At 41.5% G+C, this 19,330-nt stretch overlaps 2 protein-coding genes across 3 annotated transcripts; both read left to right on the forward strand.

Annotated features, from left to right (window-relative positions):
* Positions 1-1,195: 1,195 nt before the first annotated feature.
* Positions 1,196-10,367, forward strand: LOC309602822 (BTB/POZ domain-containing protein KCTD9). 2 transcript variants are annotated; one of them, XM_082336800.1, is made up of 12 exons: positions 1,196-1,278; positions 2,415-2,536; positions 3,218-3,261; positions 3,442-3,538; positions 4,065-4,123; positions 4,727-4,855; positions 5,504-5,571; positions 5,674-5,769; positions 6,236-6,385; positions 6,768-6,873; positions 7,141-7,274; positions 8,089-10,367. In XM_082336800.1, the coding sequence occupies exons 1-12, from the start codon at positions 1,231-1,233 to the stop codon at positions 8,203-8,205; spliced, it is 1,170 nt and encodes a 389-aa protein (XP_082192926.1). In that variant the 5' UTR covers positions 1,196-1,230; the 3' UTR covers positions 8,206-10,367. The 2 variants fall into 2 exon arrangements, with proteins under 2 accessions (XP_082192926.1, XP_082192927.1); XM_082336801.1 differs by lacking the exon at positions 4,727-4,855.
* A 3,415-nt stretch (positions 10,368-13,782) lies between these two features.
* LOC309602224 (progonadoliberin-1-like) lies at positions 13,783-16,785 on the forward strand (the record flags this gene model as incomplete). Its single annotated transcript, XM_082335615.1, has 3 exons — positions 13,783-13,923; positions 14,623-14,718; positions 16,744-16,785. 3 exons carry the CDS (start codon positions 13,783-13,785, stop codon positions 16,783-16,785), a joined length of 279 nt encoding a protein of 92 aa, XP_082191741.1.
* Between the last annotated feature and the right edge of the window lie 2,545 nt (positions 16,786-19,330).

Genomic DNA, 19,330 nt, shown 5'->3' on the forward strand with positions numbered 1-19,330 from the left:
TATCAAACTTAAACTTCGTGTTAATATAATATATGTTAAGCACAACCACACTGTCATCGTTTTGCTCTAAGTGTTGCAACAAGTATTAGCAGTTTAATTGGAAAATGTAAGACGCTAACATTTTTCGCATTTAGTTTCTCGGACTTTAAGCATGTAGAATTCAGAAGCGTCAGTCTGAAACTTTGGTTCCACAAATACATGCATTTTTCTGGATTTTGCGTAACACGAACGACGCTGTTAAAAAGCGGGTGCGCTTTTTTTGAGCCCACGCTGAAAGCCGATGCCCACACCCAGGCGGTTACACGAACGAGAGACGGGATTGTGCGAGGAGGGGTCGGTGTCCAACACCGGCCGCTCCCGGGGCGCCCCCCCCCTTCCCTCAGCACTCACCCCCCACCCTCACCAAGGCCCCTCCTTGTCCTCGCACCCCTCCCAGCGCCCCCCCCTCCTTTATACCCCCTCACCAGAGCACCCCACCTCCTCCCGCCCCCCCAGCACCCCCACCCTCTCCCCGGCTCACCCCACCTCACCGCGAACCCCCCGCGCCCCTCACCTCCGCCCTCACGCCCGCCCCAGCGCTTCCCCACAGCCACCAGACCCGCGCCCGCCTCCGGCGTTCAAACCGCGCCGCGCTACCGCGTATTCCTCCGCGCCCTCGCTCCTCTCCCCGCTCCCGCCCCCCACCTTGCGCCCACCGACCACCAGGCACCACGGCCAAAGGGCCCACGGAGGGAAAGCGGCTCACCGAAAGCGGCTCACCGGAGCCGGTCCCGTGCCGCCCTCCTCTCCGGGCGCCGGCGGGGGCTTCGCGGGTCAGGGGGACTCTTTGACTCCCTGCGCGCGGAGGGATCACGAACCGTTGCCGCCGGGCCCAAGTACCATTTTGAAAAAAAAAAAAAAGTCCATTCAACGAACCGCGCCCACGTGACAGGCCGCACCAATCAAAGCCGACTCTACTCCAAGTCCCGCCTTATGCTAATATAGGGCCTTATTCCTCCCTTGATTGGCTACCGGCAGCGCCGCTGCCGGCCCGCCCCCCTCCGCTCCGCGGGCATTTCCCCGCCCAACCCTCCCACCCGCCCTTGCCCCGCCACTCCGGCGGAGCGCCTTTCTTATTGGGCAGCCCGCTCGGCGCGGCCCTGCCGCGATTGGCCGCGGCTCATGTCGGTCAGCGATCGCTGCCTTCCGGGTTCGGCAGGAGGAGCGGGCTGCCGCCGCCGCCGCCGCAGCATGAGGCGGGTCACGCTGTTCGTTAACGGCAGCCCCCGGAACGGGAAGGTGAGGGGCGGGGAGGGGGGGGGAGCGGATCGGATCGGATCGGATCGGATCGGCGGTGCCCGTGTTTCGGCTCCCGCCGCTCCGCGATGGGGCCGCGGCGCCGCGGGCGGGGTTCCCGCCTCTGGTTCGGCGGGAGGGAGAAGCCCTCAGCCGCCCCTCAGGGCCGCGGTGCCCGTGGCTGCGGCAGCGGAGCCTGGCTGCTCCCGCCGCCCCCTCCCCGGGCTCGGTGGTGGCTGCCGGGGCCTGGTGCTTGTGCTGCTGAAGCGCCCGAAAGCCTCGCACGGCCTGCGGGGAGCGGGTGCTACTCACCAGAAAATAACGCTCGGCGGCTGCTGCCCTTTCTGCATGTGAACGCCGAGGGGAATCGCGACCAGCCAAGAACTTCGTGCTGGAGTCGCGGTTAAAGTCACCTTCATAGCGTCATGATTGATTCAGGCCCTGCTGTACATGCCATAGGTGACGGCGGGAAGCGTGTCAACTGAGTGCTGCAGGGTGTCAGGTCTCTGCCGTGTGGAACTCGTACCGCGTACGGACACTAGTGGATAGCCAGTGAATAATCTGGCTTAAACTCTGCTCGGTTGCTTAAAACCGATGCAGTAATGTCTCAAGAGTGAAAATAGTTAAGATTTCTAGGCCCAACCAGTGCACAACTGGCATAGGAAAAGGCCCTGCGGTGCAGTTCTACTAAATGCTGTCCATGAGCCCTGATCTTTCCCATCTGCATCTCTGGAGTGAAGACAGTTTATGCCACTGTAGTTTAATTTTTGGTTTTAGAGCAGGAAATACATTCGGGAGAGACCTGAACAGAACAAGTAGCAGTGTTTCTCTAGAGAAATAAATACTTGAATCATAATATTGTTACAGTACCAACACTCATTCTTTCACTGCTGCTGCTACCTCAGTACGTTGAGTCTTGTGCGGGAGGTGTGCAAGGCACCCCATTCTAAGGCAGCTATGTTTCTGACATCAAAGTTGGTCTGTTTGCTTCCTTTTTTAGTAAAGATCCATACATATATCTTCCTCCTCCCCCTTCCCCATAAGAAGATATTGATAGCCCTGGCAGTAAGTCTGAAATGGCAGAAACTCTGAACACAGTGCCTAGAAACTATATGAACACACACCTCTCTCTTCCACAGGTTGTGGCTGTGTATGGGACTTTATCAGATTTGCTGTCTGTGGCTAGTAATAAGCTTGGAATAAAAGCGACCAGTGTTTACAATGGAAAAGGTGGACTCATTGATGATATCGCTTTGATTAGGTAAGGCTTATCCAATAAAAGTCGAATCACAGATGCGGATTAAGAGACTTACTAGCCTATTGATCCTCTGACCTTAATCAATAACCAGTGCTTTCCTTAAAACCAGAAATTATCATTTCCAGCCAGTCTGCCCAAAGATGCTTTCATGCCTCAAGGAAAAATAATACTGTCTTTTGAACTTCAAAGCATTTCTGTCTTGATGAACCAGAACTTGATACAAGCTGCATTTTATGCCTTTTAACATCCTCCCGTGTTGTTTCACAGTGCAAAGTAGGTATCGGGAAAATCCCATTATTCTAGACAGGACTTGGATGAGGTTTTTTTGAAAAGGAGACAAAAACTCTAGCATTGCTTTGGCTTCATAGAATACTCCCAGAGTGGGGAGAAAAGCAACTATTTTGTAAAACTGAGCTGGTTGAGTAACAGAAGCGAGCCCTGCCTGGTTGATACAGATAACACCTCTAGTGAAGTCGATCATATTACAATCCACTGGAACCTGCAAAAATAAGATAAAAAACAGATACTGACGTTCTAACTAATGGCAGCTGATTAGTGCTTACCTGAAACTAATCAGGAGGGGTTTCCACTGCCAATGAGATGAACAAGAAATTACGATTAATCTTCTTTTTTTTTTTTTTTTCTTCCTCCTCCTTCTCTTCGCCCTGCCCTCTCCTCTCTCAGGGACGATGATGTTTTGTTTGTCTGTGAAGGGGAACCGTTCATTGGTAAGTCTCTGTAATTCTTGTATTTAACCTTTTGCTTAATGGAAAGAGGTTTTGTTTTGCTTTAATGTAAATCTAAAATTTTATTTTCTGCTGTTTTCAGAAGATACCTGTTACCATATGGAGGATTCAGAAATATTCACAATTTTTCTAATAATTACTGTGTCTTTCTTGTCTGTGTAGATCCTCAGACTGATGGGAGACCTCATGAAGAACTAACAGGGTCACACACAGATTGGTTAACACTCAATGTTGGAGGCCGATACTTCACCACTACACGGTAAAAATGCAACTAGTTGGTTTTGTTCTTAAAGGACTTGATTTCGGTAGAGTAGTTAGAGCAGCTGGTAGTGTACATTCAGTTGGTGAGGCTTCAGATGCTCTTGCAAAAGAGCTAGAAAAATAACGTACTATGGAGGAGGAGGTCTTTGACTTCTGCAACTTTCTCTGTATTTTGTATCTGCTATCACAATTTTGCAACAAATTAATTCTTAAACAGTTTACATATGAAGTAAAGCTGGCACAAGGCCTGACAAGGCCTGGATTTATCCTTGGAATATTTCAGTTAACAAAGTGCTGTGTATTTAAAATACCTTTACGATACCTCAGGTCAGAAACGTATTTTGCTATCACATTATATGAAATTTTAAATCAGTACAGTGCTGTAGCTGTTGGAATGCATATCACACAGCGTTATTATTACCTTCAGGCTGTCAAGGGCGGAAAATGCACTCCAACCAGCGAGTTTGTCTCTTGAACAAAACATTCCATTGTAAAAATAAAACTGTGCTGCCTTTGTTTTCTAGGAGCACTTTGGTTAACAAAGAACCTGACAGTATGTTGGCCCACATGTTTAAAGATAAAGGTTAGTATATTGAAATAAACTTTATTTTTTAACTAACAAATTAGCAAATGGCACTATCAAGTTGAGACTCTTGTTCATAAGTTAAAATACCAAAAGTATGTTAAAGTGTCAAAGCAGAACATATAATCTTCCTTTTATAATTGTTTATTTCTCCGTTGCCCATGTAATGCTTGTCATCTCACAAACTGAAAATATAACTTCCAACCATAGTTAATATTTTGGAGTCTTTCATTGTTTGTTTGATTGATTTTAGGTGTTTGTCTTATTGTTGCATCTTGCTCAGTTTTGTCAACAGAATCAATGAGCAAACACTGGACGAGACAGCCTCAGGGGCAGACTAAAATCTTAATGCTGCTTTTATTCTAGCAATGATTCTTATGGACGTGATAAAATGTTCTAGTTAATTATAGCAGGAGCGAGTTTGTTTTAAGGTGATTTCCCGCCCCCCGCCCCACTCCGCTTTTCCTTCCTTTTCTCTAAGAAACGCCCCTTCAAGTGGAATGTTTCATAATCCAGTACCCTTTGGTAATAAAAATCTGAAACTGAAGCAAATGCTCTTCTATTAATATATCAAATTTAATTATATATATGTTGTGGAAACAGATGCTTGGGGAAATAAGCAAGATCATAGAGGAGCATTCCTAATTGACCGCAGTCCAGAGTATTTTGAACCAATTTTGAACTATTTGCGTCACGGACAGCTCATTGTAAATGATGGCATTAATTTGCTAGGTAGGTATTACCTGTATAACATCTCCTAAATGATTACTCTTTAGAAGTTAAAATTTGCCCCCAGGTAAACATGATAAAGTCAGTGGGACTTTTGTATGCTCATCTGAATGTTTGGGGTTTTTCTTTGGTGAATTTATTCTCAAGCATTGCAATTCCACGGGCTTGGTTTAATGAAGATACATTGTTTAAACTTACTTATCTTGAGAGCATTAAAAATTCTCCATGCTGGATTAACATCTGGCTGTAATTCTGGACTTGATATCTTTAACCTAACACTGGTATTGGAAACATCCTTTCTGAATTATTTTTTCCTTTTAGCTGCAAGCAAGCTTGCTTTTCCTCTATGCAGTTACATCTAATATAATGTATGGGGTTGTCAGTTTTATTAGTTCATGCATTTCTTCGAGACTCCTTAAACTTTAACAAGTGATCTATTCATCAGTGTTAGTATAGCTAATACGCATAAAAGGTATAACAAGTAGGGAAAGTCAATTGAATTGATGCTTCTCCAATAGTAAGGATGGATTAATCCAAACTTTTTGGCATCTTCTTGGTGTGGCTATACCCTGCCTTCTCCAGTAAGGGAAAAAGAGTGCTCTCTTGTTTAACAGCTCCCTGTAAATAACAAATACTGCTTTGTTTTGTTAGGTGTTTTGGAAGAAGCCAGGTTTTTTGGTATCGATTCACTAATTGAACATCTAGAAGTAGCTATTAAGGTAACTCGTTTTCTTTAATACGTGAATGCACGTGTCTTATTCTTCCAGGCAACATATAATTTAGTCCTATCTGTATTAGCTTTTAAACAACTCTCTCAACAGAATTCACAGCCAGCTGAGGATCATTCTCCTATCTCTCGAAAGGAGTTTGTCCGATTCCTGCTGGCAACCCCAACCAAGTCCGAGCTGCGATGTCAGGTGCGAAAATGCAGGCTTTGTCTTGATCTGTAGTGTTGGTGTCTGGTGGTGAAATATCCTGCAGCATCATGTGACAACCCAAAATTCAAACTATGTGTGCTTCCCCACCCTGCCTGCTTTTTAATTGAGTTTAGATTCCAAGCTGTGGCAGAGTGACCTTAACATGAAATTCAAGTGTGCTGTTTGGGCTGCTTTCCTTCTTTAGGTTGAAGGTTTCTTGGAGGAGCAGTTTAAAGCTCTTCTATTTAAGTGTAAAATGCCCTAGCATAACCAAGGATAATGCTCGGTAGCTTTGCATTTACATTTCGTTATCTTACGTAGGAGAATAGGTGGGTTTATCTGTGTGTATATATCTATTATCTGTGTGTATTTATATACACATGCACATGTACACGGTTCTCTTAACTATTTTTTGTTCAGAGCTACACCTTCTGTAACCTTTTGGGGCTTACCATTTTGTTTTTAGGGTCTCAATTTCAGTGGAGCAGATCTTTCACGTCTAGATCTTCGATACATAAACTTCAAGATGGCTAACCTAAGCCGTTGCAACCTAGCGCACGCCAACCTGTGCTGTGCAAACCTCGAAAGAGCTGACCTCTCTGGATCAGTGCTTGATGTAAGAATTGCTGCGTCTTGGAAAGTCTGGGCTGACCTTTAGTTACTTTAAGGGAAGAAGAATTGGAACAAGCAGATAAGTGTAAAACATGTAATTCTTCAATATTTTCTGCAATTGTTCTAGTTAAATGACTTCAAAAGCTTTTTGAAGCTATCGTAAGTTAAAAAAAGGAAAAAAAGGGCAGCGGATGAGAATTATCTGCCTTCCTGATGATAGAGAAGTAATAGTACAGCAAGTTCTTACACTTTCTCACAGTAACAAGGCTGTTGTGCTTTAAGAGGATTCACTTCCAAAACAGAAATGAAAACCATACTTTGATCTTTTTCGGTATTGTTCATCTTTGCACTTTTATGGATCTCACTGACCTGTCTATCTCTATCAGTGTGCAAACCTTCAAGGGGTAAAGATGCTGTGTTCCAACGCAGAAGGAGCATCTCTAAAAGGGTGCAATTTTGAAGATCCGTCAGGCCTTAAAGCTAATTTGGAAGGTAAGAAGTTGTTAGGTACTGTGTGGAAACTGAACGGTGTGTTTGTAAGTCTACATGGCAAGTGAAAGGCTTAGCTGTGGTTTGTACAACCTACGTTTTCGTGTGAAGAGGCCACAAATACCTGACTGAGTGTGTGACTGTCTAATCATTCAATTCTAAGTTCTACCTTGACCTCGATCAATTTACATGGCTCTGAGGAAGTATCATTCTGGAGCTACTGTGTTTCTGACGGTTTTTCCTCATAAAACTACTCTTTGTGTGTTTTAGGTGCTAACCTGAAAGGTGTTGACATGGAAGGCAGTCAAATGACGGGAATTAATCTAAGAGTTGCAACGCTGAAAAATGCCAAACTAAAAAACTGTAATCTTAGAGGAGCAACTTTGGCAGGAACTGATTTGGAAGTGAGTTATGATTCATTTGATATACTAACTCGTCAACTGATAAAATTTTGGGGATTGCTGGCTTTTGGCCGAGTTCTTCAGCTTCAAACGAGACAGAGTGCACTAGCCTTTTTTCAGACTTAGTGAGATATGGATGATCTAGGGAATCACATTTCGCTCTAGCCTCAGTTTGGAAGATGAGTCTAAAGTCTTGGATTTGCCAGCATCTCAAAGCCACAGGAATGGCTTGAATCATCTCAAAAGCGATGCACGGAAATACTGCTAAACTTTACTCTTAGTCTGAGATCATGCCATCACTGAAGAACTGAAGAGAAATACAGTTGCCTGGGGTTGGTTGGTCGGTTGTTTTTATTCTGGGACATCATTTGTAGAGTAATTACGGAATCTTACCTGACTGGTGGCACAGGATACGCTGCTGCCTCTACTACTTACAAACTAGCTCATTTTGCAAGCTGTGTACATGGCTGTTCTTCCTCAAGTACTAGGGAAGTATTCAGAGTAATATGTCTGGTGAGATTGCAAGAGGCAGCTTCTTTCTAGCTTTGTTCAGCAAGCAGTAGTAACTCCTGGAACATAATTTGATATAAAGAGTGTAAGTAAGTCTAACAACTTAAAGATAAATCTAGCTGTTACTGCGATAAGGAACTACTCTCTTACAAGAAGAAATTAAAACTCTAAACTAGAGTGACAGACTACAAGTTTACACTGAAATTCACAAAGTATATGTGATTTCTGTATAATTGTAGTTAGGTAAAGTTTTGAACTACATTCTGGGTATATTCAATTAACGTTTACTTTTTCTTTTACCCTTTAGAATTGTGATCTATCAGGTTGTGATCTACAAGAAGCTAATTTGAGGGGATCTAATGTAAAAGGAGCTATCTTTGAAGAGATGCTGACACCTTTGCACATGTCCCAGAGCGTCAGATAGGGAAGAGAATATGCCGAAGAGGAAGGAATCAAAACATTGTGACTTTCTTCACCTCCTCCAATTATTAAGTTAGAAGTAATGGTTATTAGACAACTTACATTTGCAGTAGTGCCTAAGTAAACTCTTCTTTGATCACTTTTGGGGGAGGGAGGTTTTGTTTCAGAGGTAGAAACAGCGTCTGTTTCTACCTTTGTGAACAGAGTGAGGAAGTGGGCTGGTTCTCGAACCAGAATGTGGGGCTGGTTTGGGGGAGGGTTAAATAGACTCATTGTTTAGCATTGCCTCACTTTGGAATGCATTTTAATTTATAAAGCACAATATATGCAATTCTATTTATTAATCTGTAGCTGCAATATGAATAGAAAATGTTATTCATGTATAGTAGCAACAAAGTTCAGGTTTACAGTTAGACTAGTGTATTTACAGTTAGTTTCTTCATTCATGCCCAGTGTATTAAATGACAGATGTGGTTTTAGATAATGTCCACAGGATGTTTTCAGGTACTCTCTTCTTCTGGGGTGAAAGCAGTAGTTAACTGTCACCATGGGTAATAATATATTGCCTTGTAGTAGTTTGAATGCAGGTAAAGAACAGCTTTATCATCTTCTAAAATGTGCAGTGGAAGCTGCTTCCCCTGAAGGGATCTGCATACACAGCAGATCTCGTTAGAACTAAAACATCCCTGTTCAGAAGTTGGATGGCTTATTTAATCCTTCCCAAATTAGTGTGAAATTGCACTATCAATCACAGCTGGTAAGAAAAATTCTCTTGCTTTCAGATGTCCTAGCCACTCCAAACTGGAGCGCCTGTTTTTTCATTCTTTGTGGAGAATTTACTGTACATAGGAAAATACAATACTGTCACCAAAGTAGAGATAAGCACTGGGGCCACAGCACGTGCTCCATCCTCCCGTCGTTACTCCAGTATATGAATAAATGGCACCTGTTTCCCCTCAATGTACTATGCAAATACTCTTGTACACTGAATCCTTGAAAGCATGGGCATAATCCTTTTCCCAGCCAGATCTTAGTGTTCCACTTTGGGCCTGCTTAAAGTGGCTGTAAGAGCGTCTTGCACAGGGCAAAGTGCCCTTTCCACAACTGCTTTACCTGTGAGCAAATAGGGAACTGTGCGACTTCTGCAGTGCAGAAAGCCTCCCAGCATCTCTTTAAGTGGTGGTGTACTTCATCTAATAAGCCGTTTCCACTGTAGTATCAATTTAGTTCTCATCTAACAAAACATTTATTTTATACGCAATCAAAAAGCACATGAAGAAACTATACCAAAAAAAAAATAAAAAAGGGTGCATCAAAAACTCTTACCTCAGATGCTTACTTAAAACACCCCAAAGTTAAAACTAACCTTGAATCTAAGGAAATACAGCTATCACTGGAAGTTAAGAACCAGTGTATCCCAAAACTTAGAGAATGTGACACTGGTAGCAGCGGTTTGAGTTCCACAGTTACTTCAGTGGGTTGCCTTTTACTTGCAGCGCAGATTTTCAGTCCTCTGAACAGAAGTCGTCTTGTCTCAGTAGCTGTTATGCAAATGCTGCTTTGCAATCAATCTAGAAATACTAGTTCAGGACCAGTATATGATTTGTTTGGGGGGAATTGCAGGATTCTCCCTTATTTTCAAGCTGGGTTGACTCAGGCATATGACATGAACTTCTGGGACTCAAAATCCCGTAGCCATGTGGTTCAGAATTGGGACTTGATTTCCTCCCGGTTCCCAGGCCTCTTGATCTGGCTCTAGGACAACACTGTATTCTTGGTGAAATACACCTATAGATTCAAGGGAAATATTTCAGCCTGATTTTTGAGTCCTTTCTCCCACCTCATCGCTTTCATTGAGAGTGATGTATATGTTGCAGTAGAAGAAGATTCCTAGGGCTAGAGAAATAAATGAATTATTTTTCTTTATCATATTTTGTAGCTGGCAGAAGTAAAATATTGTATGGAAAAAATTATTTTCATAATCACTGTGTATAAAATATATTTGAACTTTCACTGAAGCACTATGTTTTGAATAATCACAGCATGTGGCATCATTCATTCACAGATGAATTTAAGGTACCTCTTTTGCTATGACAAAGCTGTATGAATAGCCCAAAGTGGCCTATTCAGAAATTGCAAGTTCCAGCCTAATTTAAATTGCATTAATAAAAGTGTGAAATACAAAAAGTGTCTTGATTGTCTTAATTTAAAAAAACAATCTCAATCTTACCTGACTTCTACGGCAAGGACAGCAAGTTAGAAGAAAATGCCATTTTTAACTTTGATAGCTCTTTGTATACAAACTTAAAAATACTGTAGCTATAGTTGGTTTTGCTCTTCGTGAGACCTTGGCTGTCACCTTAGCCTGGATTTGTGTGTAACCAGTGCTTTCTCAAATGGACTACTAGGAATTATCCACGCTTGAGTACTTACTTTATGAGAAGACTGAGTTTTAGATGTCTTTACTTCTGCACAGGCAATTTGCACTACGGCAGAAAGCAAAAGAATTTTTGCTTTCAAGCCTAAAGCTTGCCTGCTAGGAAAAAAAGTAAGCGTACCTTGCGTTGTGGGGATCGCTGCAGTGTTTCTGATACACTCAGTTTGAGAACTTTCATGGGTGTTTTTTGACTTGTCATTCATCTGCAACACTTCTCAGCTTTTCTTTGTCCCCACCCTTCATAGTTGCTTAATAAAATAGCTGGACTCAGAAGTTAACCACAATTTACGTAGGTACGTGCACTATTTAAAACACTTTTTCCACATTAGAGGTTATCATCACACAGCACAAGCAGCTAAACCGTGTCTCACTTAATAAGGAAGTGCTAAAGCACTGCTGGAAGGAAAAAAAAAAAAAAAAAGTGTCCTTGACTTTGGTCTGTAAAGTGCTCATGATTTCAGTCTCATAAACCCTGTGGCACGACAGTGATAACACAAATACAGCGCACTGCCTAAGTGCCGTAGAGCACCCCAAGAACCAAATGGGAAAAATCTAGTTCCTCCTTCAGTGTCTCACCTCCAGTACGCTTCTTTGGGTTAGGAATGCTGTCTAAAAAGCCTAAGAGACTCAATAGGTTAGGATCTGCCTTTCCAACACGTCTGATAAAAGAGAGGTCTTGATTCTGGCAGTGGGAATCCACAAACCCAGGTTTTCCTGACAGGTCCTTGACTTCCATGTAGGTACTTCACAGCATTGGCAGGCGTTAAGGTTTCTCTTCCCCAAAAGAGAAAAACTAGTGCGCTTGAAGGTCTGGGAGCTCTTCTGAAAAGTCTCCATCAACCATACTCCAGTGTCTGAAAACTAAAGAGAGGCCAGGTGATAAAAACCCAGCTTTACGCTTTGGTTTTTCTTGAGAGCACAAAGCTGGCAGCTGCCTGACAAGCCCAGACTGAAGCACTCCCAGACCTCGGGTCAGGCTTCCATCCAGACTCTGCTCTGCCAAAATCAGAGCAGTTTGTTGGTTTCTGGTACACGGGGCCATAAAAAGTATTTGTGGGCAACCAAAACCAGCTGTAATCTTTTTTTTTTTTTAACCTCCCAGCTCCTTTATGTAACTTACAACCGTGGCCTAGAGTTTAAGAGAAGACACGGAACAGCTCACTAACCAGGGCAGTTAGGTGCTCTTTCTGACGTGCTTTGGTAGCTCAGCTTTGTAGCTGTAACAGAAACCTGTGGAGAAACATAGTTGTGGAAAGGCGTTTAGGGTAGGCTGTCATTAAACCCAGCTTAAAATGGTGGGTTAATAAGAGGTACAATTATTGGGCTAAGCAGGCCCCCTTCCCTCTTTAAATGTCATCCCTCAGGAGGAACAAACTCTTCTGTTTATCTTTAAATAACCTTAATTTTTCTAGGCTCATCAAGGAAGGAAGGAGTCTTAAAACACTGGAACAGGCAAATCTCCCTTCTGAAGTGATGTGCCTACGCTGAAGTAACATTTCTCCCACTGAAACAAACTATTTTCACAGCTTGATCAGTTTATCAGCTGAAGTTAAATGTTGGCTACTCTTGCCATGAGTAGGAGGAGCATTAGAGCAGGAAGAATTACTCTTTGCTAGAGTCACTAAATCCTCCTTAAATTATTTACTTATTAAATTGCTTTTAATCCATTAATCTCAAAGAGGTCATGGGGGCAGGAAGAGAGGATGTTTGAAGAACACTAAACACGATACATTCAATTGCACATAAAACAGTGCATAGCAAATCAAAATAGCTGCCAGGTGGATAAAAAAAAAAAAAAAAATCAGATTTCTGCAGTCAAACTTACTGAATTTAACTCCTGCATGCAAATAGCTATCAACCCTTTTATAAAACTGCAGTGCATAAACTCTCAAGAATGAAGAACTCCCAAAGTACTTCGATGCATACATTTACACACACACGCGTATGTATAAAACGCAAAATAATCTAAGTGTCTGGGAATCCTATTCATGAAAGAGACCCCACCATGACAACAAAGAGGTCCCTTCCCCAGCATATTTACAATCTAATATACTTGTCTATCTGACCCGTTTAATACTACTTTGCTTTTCATAGAGGAAAGAATATGAAGGCACTTTAAACATGAAGGAGAAGGACGTTCAAAGGAGCGTGCAAATTGTTCTGGGCACTTGTGCAATCATCAGCTTTTGTTTATGCACCAAACGACTGTTTTCCTTCATGCCCGATATACAGAGACTGAACTGAATTCCTCATTCATGTCAACTCTTGTAAGCCCCCCTTGACAAATTCAAACTCACCCAAGAGTTTTTACTGAAAAATTAGAAGCCAGCGAAAGAAAAGATTGTGTGTTTTCCACGGGGCAACAGCAGTCAGCTAGATTTGAATGTCAGATTTATAGCCTCTTAAATGAAAGGCTGTTACTTTTATGGCTCTTTGAGAAAACAGCTGAATTTAATAGCTACACCAAGGGTGTTCCAATTATGTGCTTTACTTCTGCTGCATTACAGCAATTCTAAGAACAAAATTGCAGCGTGTGAGATAGAATCAGATAAAGTTACCTGCTGTGAAAGGTCTCGTGTTGGGGTGGTTGTATATAAAAAGTGAGATGACAGGCATACTTGCAGGACATTTTCGAACAGAGAAGAGTTGGAGTTATTCTGCAACCTCTCTCAGCAAGCAGGTAACGTGCTCTAACAATATACCAGATTCCCTTTTTACTTATTCAGTGCTTACAGATGCCTGTATTAGAAGAAACTTGCATTAGAAGAGACTGCAAAGAACACTTTTTAAGGAGCAAGGACATTGGAACAGAAACCAGCTAAACTGAACACATCTGTCAAATATCAACAGGGAGCTTCATGGAACCTTTGAGGTCCAGACATTCCTAAAACTCTGAAAGGGTGTTCAAAAATCCTAATTTAGATCTTCATCTGAATTTTTCAGATGTTAAATCTCTTTATAATGAGCTAATCCACACTTTGAGAGGCTCAAAATCCAGCTGTGGCTCACACATAGGCACAACGCCACTGGGGCGCAGAAGATCAGAACTGGAGATTCAGAAATGTAACATTTTTGTAATTCTATAAGATAAAAATGGAGCTGTAATGTCATTATGATCAGAAAGATGCTTTGTTCTCTGACAGGATGGTGAAGTCCAAGAAGATCTTTGTCAGTGTCCTCCTGTTTGTCATGTCTGTGGAAATCTGCTTGGCTCAACACTGGTCTTATGGCCTGCAACCAGGAGGAAAAAGGAACGCCGAAAACCCAGTAGAATCATTTCAAGAGGTAGGTTCTAGACTGTAAAACAACCTTGTTGCTTTAGCTAGGATCTCTTATCTGTAAAAGATGCAAGCAAAAAAGAGCTGACATAGGCTTTACTGTACATGTGTGTCTGTCTCTTTCCCTCCAAATGTACATACATACATATATATATACACACACACACACACACTTTTTAGAAGTAGTAATTGGAAAGTAATTGGCATTAGGGTAAGATGACATTTGACAGCCTTGCATAAAGAACAGTGCCGTGTATTGCAGACAGAGAGCTTGGGCAGCCTGCTCTAAAGGAGAGATGGAAGTCTGAGCTCCAGGTTAAACCCAATTTCATCTTCTCCCTAAATTTCAGCCAGTATTCTGAGGGGCTGTTTCATGACAACATTCATCCACTTCACTGAGAATGTCGCAATGGGCAGCTGTCATGTGGTAACCAATTAGACGGTAAGCACTTACATGACAAAGCGAATGTGAAAAGTTCTGTCCACCAGTGGTTCTCCCATCCTTTCTAATACTTCGTGTGTAGTCCCTCGTAACAGCAATTCTACCATCCCGATTTTAAGTTTGCTGTAGCACAAGCATAGCACCTGGGAACGAGGTGAATTTAAATTGTGCAGTGGAACAGTTTCATCTTCATCTGTAAGTAGGATAGAGTTGCTTTAGCAGGAAAATCTCCCCTCATAAAGGCTGTATCCCTTCCCAATTCAGACTGCAAACGAAATGGAAAAACTAAGGGAAGTGCAGAAGGCTGAATGCCCAGGCTCGTATCAGCGTTCCAGGTTCAGTGATCTGAAGGAAGCCATGGTAAGTAACATTTTTTTCTTTTATCACTATGGGAATATTAGAGGATCGGTCCAGGCTGGGAAAGTTCATGGAGGGAAGAGAAAAAAGGTGGTCAAAAAGGAAGAGGCGGCATGTAAGTTTAGTTCACGTGTGGCAATACTGGCTCTGCCCTTATTATCTGCATCACTCTCAAGTACCTCAGAGTTACAGCCCTAGGACAGGACTACATTATTCTTCTGGTCCCGTTGTAGTCACGTCCTTACTCATTAAACTAAAACCAAAATAAAGTCAAACACATTCTACCTTAATACAAATCTATGCAGCATTCACAGATGCTTAACTTCAAAGGCGCACTTTGCCAGCTGAAGGATCAAGCCATATGGAAGCTGCTGCTCCCAAGGTCCCTAGACTGGGAAATGTGTTTTCCATTAGATGCTCTAATGCAATGACAGCGGAGACTTCACACACAAACTAACTGCCACAGAAAGAATACTCTCAAGCAAAAATGTGCTCTTTAATTAATATAGCAACACCTTGATCAGGCCAGATGGTCACCACTTTCTGGAAAGTGTCTCTGAGCAGTCCTAAAAGTTGAAATACTCAATCTCTACTTCATTTTTGAAGCCAAGACCAAAAGTTTCAAGTGAACACTCTAGCCTTTCACTGGGAACCTGGCCTGAATAAAGGCTCATGAACTCAGTAACAGCAATGCAGACAGGTCAGAGTCTGACTTCCATTGGATTTTCATGCAGAAACTACCTAAAATCCAGTATTTTTTTTAAGGTAATCTTTAATCCTGTTTGTACTGAACATAAAATGGAATCTTTGTCCATGACTCTGGCGTCCAATAACAGTACTTGCAGAATGAAGAGCCAGCAACAGTAACTTACTATGTTTAGATATTTTTTTTTACTGCAAGCAACTATGTTAGGCAGGAAAAGATACCAGAATATTTATCAGGATAGTTGAAATGAGTCCTTGATACTTCCTGCTCACTGAGGGAAACTTGGCCTTTCTTTGCAGAGCTGAAGGAACCCCCACCAATCGCATTCTTAGGTTTGCTCAGAAACTGCCGGTAAACGTGTACATAAATGTAAAAAATTCTAAGCCTCTGCATCAAACACTTCATTTGCATGTCTTATTCCTGTAGCATAGCCTGAACTATGTCACCTTCTTATTTCTAGCTGCTTAATGACATTGAAAACAAATTAGACTTTTTCCAGATGCAGCTTTTCCAATGTAACCCATTCCTGGAGTTGCTACAGGAATATTATGCAATGAAAGGGGAGGTGTCTGGAAATGGTCCACTTCATGGAAAAACTTTTCAAATTATCTTCAGCATTTCCTGGAGAAGCTGGTAGTGAGCACAAACAAAAATACACCTAGCTAAGATACAAAAGGGGGGGAAAAAAAAAATAACATATTCAGACAGCACATCTATCCAAAACACCTCAAGCTTTCAACTCAGAGGTAACAACGTAAATAAATATTCAAGTAGGAGACCAGATCCAGCAGGACGTGACACAGGAACATGGTTTCCATTCGAGCAGTACTAAGGTAAACAGAAAATGGTAACAGGGCAACTGTGCCACTCCATAGTGACCCTGTAATACTTTTGCAAGCGCAGCTTTCTTGTCTCTGGTTAACTTGGCCAACTGCTTAAGCTCACAGAGACATTCCACATACTGACGCTTTGTGCACGTTCATGCTTCTTGTCCTAAACTGCTGTCAAAGTGTAGTGTTCAACAGCTGTTGGGTTGCGCTCCAAGAACTGCTGCAGTGGTGGACGCATGAACAGATGTAAATTTGGTCATGCATTTTGGGATGAAAAGGGCTATTATAAGTGTCAGTTACATTATATTGTATGATCAGATCCACGGGCAGGTGGCAGAGATATCATGTCGGGTCAGATTTATGTCATTCTAATCCCCCTTCCAATGGAGACCACAATATGAATATTTTAGCATCTGACCAGGCTTTAAAATTCCACCATCAAAGTTATTTCTTCTCTTTAAAAAAAAAAAAATATCTGATGTGTGTTTACAGGAAAGTCTGATCGAAGGAGAAGCCAGACGAAAGAAGATTTAAACCCACAAAGCCAAATGGAACAATGGACCCAGAATAAAATTTCAAAGCTATGTTAAAAACAATTCCTCTTCAAATGGCCTCTGCTTAGATTGCATTATGTGAATAAACACTATGAAGTTGCATTTAAATAGAAGAAGATAATTGTTGTGTAGATTACTAGCTTATATGTAAAAGAGAACACATTCTAGTCCACGGCGGGGACTCAGCAGCATAGGGTCCGCTTCGCGTCCTGCAATGAAAACTTGGACGTGACAGCTTTTGTTTCACACATACAGACAACGCGTGGACAAAGGCACTGTCTGATCTCACTAATCTCAGGATAAAACAGTGATACAACTTTGTTAAAAACCAAGAATAAACTTACTGTTGGAATGTAATTCCACTCGCAGTAGTCCATGTACGAAAGACTTTTATATCCTCTTTTTTACTGGTTCACCCATAAAAACTACATATATTTTAAAAAGGTATTTACAAACTTTACAATAGTTAATGCATTTTAAAAAAACAGGAAAATTTATACACCTTGCTTTACAGACTTAGTGATTCGTATGTCATTTATCCAGAGAGTTGCAGACTCCCTTTCCAAAGCTTAGCTCCTACTCTTTCTTCAGAGCCAGTTTAAGAGCTGTATTTTTTGCTGATTCGATTGCAGAGGACTAAAAGAAAAAAAAAAAAAAAAAAAAAGAAGGTATTTGCAGTCTGCAGAGGTGGGTTTTATAACTAAATCATCACATCCAGGATCTCAAAACACTCACAAAAACATGTTACACAACACTCATATTCTCCTGAATTCAAGACAAACATGTCCCAAGTTTATCATGTCATTAAACCTTTATAATACAAATTGATGGAGTTTTTCCATCGGCAATACCATGCATATTGGGGCTGGATTTCAGAGCACCTCTGTCTTAACACCTTTGTTTAAAAAAAAATACAAAAATTGCAGACCATGCATGTGAAAAGCAAGTTCAAAGTATGCAGTCATGCACGTCCAGGGATTTCAATGACAGCCCTAAATCGCAACAGTCAGACCAATACAGCATATATGGATGCTTTTCACTTTTTGTTAAGCTCCTCTATGCTCCTTTGTGTACTCTCTCGAGTGTCCAGCACACTGTCCTAAAGGTGCTTTAATGTTAATAGGAGCAGAATTAGGCTTTTGAAAAGCCCCTTTCCTGCCATGCAATCAATGGAATCACATTATTTGTTTACTTTCTCTTTCTGATGTAGCCCTAGGAAAAACTCACCCTGGTCCACCAGATAATTTGGTCTGCAACAGTAAATATAAGATACAGAAGGTTTTAATTAAAAGAAAAAATTGAAAGAAGGTAGCAGTAATGGGTCAGGAATGTTTTCACTATAAAAAAAAAAAGATTACAGTTAAATTACAGACATCTTCAACTTATTATTTCCATTTACAATTATAAAAATAAATAAGGAGAGAAAATCTGAGCCATTGTCACTACAAGTCGAACTCACTGTTAATCTGTGGAACATACACCGGGCTGCGTAGTGTGAAGGTTATTAGATAGATGCAGTTTCCCAAAACCCACTGCATATACATTACAGTATTTTCTGCCACTGCAGATCACAGAGCTATTCTCACTGGAATCGGTGTCCTTTCCTAATCCAATAATCCACTGAAATGGAAAGCTGTCTGTTTCTCTCTTCCCCTGATGTGGATTAGAGCCTGTAACATTTTTAAAGGAATTTATCACAGCATGACAAATTTTAATTAAAAGCTCCAGAAAACAAGTGTTGAGCATATTTCTCCAAAGAAAAAAAATCCTCCAAGACTTGAAATTTAACACTAGCTTTGAACAGCATGGCTATGAAATGGGATTAGATTTTGTCTTCTCTGCAGACTGGATATTTAACTTTGAGATTTGTTTTATTCAAAACTATGAATTGGGTAGAAACGCTGCTGTTTGCTTTCATTTCTGGTATGCAGAGATGACATCATTATGGACTGTTCCCCACTCCCATTTTTAGCCCTCCAGTTTAAAAGACATTAGATGACATTTCCAAAAGCATCTAATTAACATGGAAAGATGATTCTCATTTTGAAAACTAAGTAGTGAGACCTTAAATTGTCTCTGAAAATTAAATCTCAGCATTTAAGTCAGGTAGGTACTGAAGCAAAGACCAGAACACTTGAGAAAAAAAAAAAAAAAATCAGGGGTCTGGTGGGATTTCTCATAAGAGTGTGGGCACTTAATTCCACTTAATTAAAATCAGTCAGGCCTCATGCTTATTCACACACTCAAATGCCCAACTGCCCTTAAAAATCTGACACTTAGAAGACAACGCTTTTTTCTAAAACTGGCACAAAGCCCTAAATCATTTAGGCACGGTACAGAAATTCCATCTTGTACCTCTAAGCAAACTACGCTGACTTGTATCAGCTAAGAACACAACTCTTCACATACCACAGTCAGTAATGCATTTAAGAAAACTCAACTCCTGTTTGTGAGTTAGTTTGCCAAAAGGCAAGAAGGAGAAGTGGGAAGAGTTTACAGCATTTCAGACTCTAGAAGAAAAATAA

This window comes from Platalea leucorodia, assembly GCF_965183815.1.
Source record: "Platalea leucorodia genome assembly, chromosome: Z".
Taxonomy (NCBI): Eukaryota; Metazoa; Chordata; class Aves; order Pelecaniformes; family Threskiornithidae; genus Platalea; species Platalea leucorodia.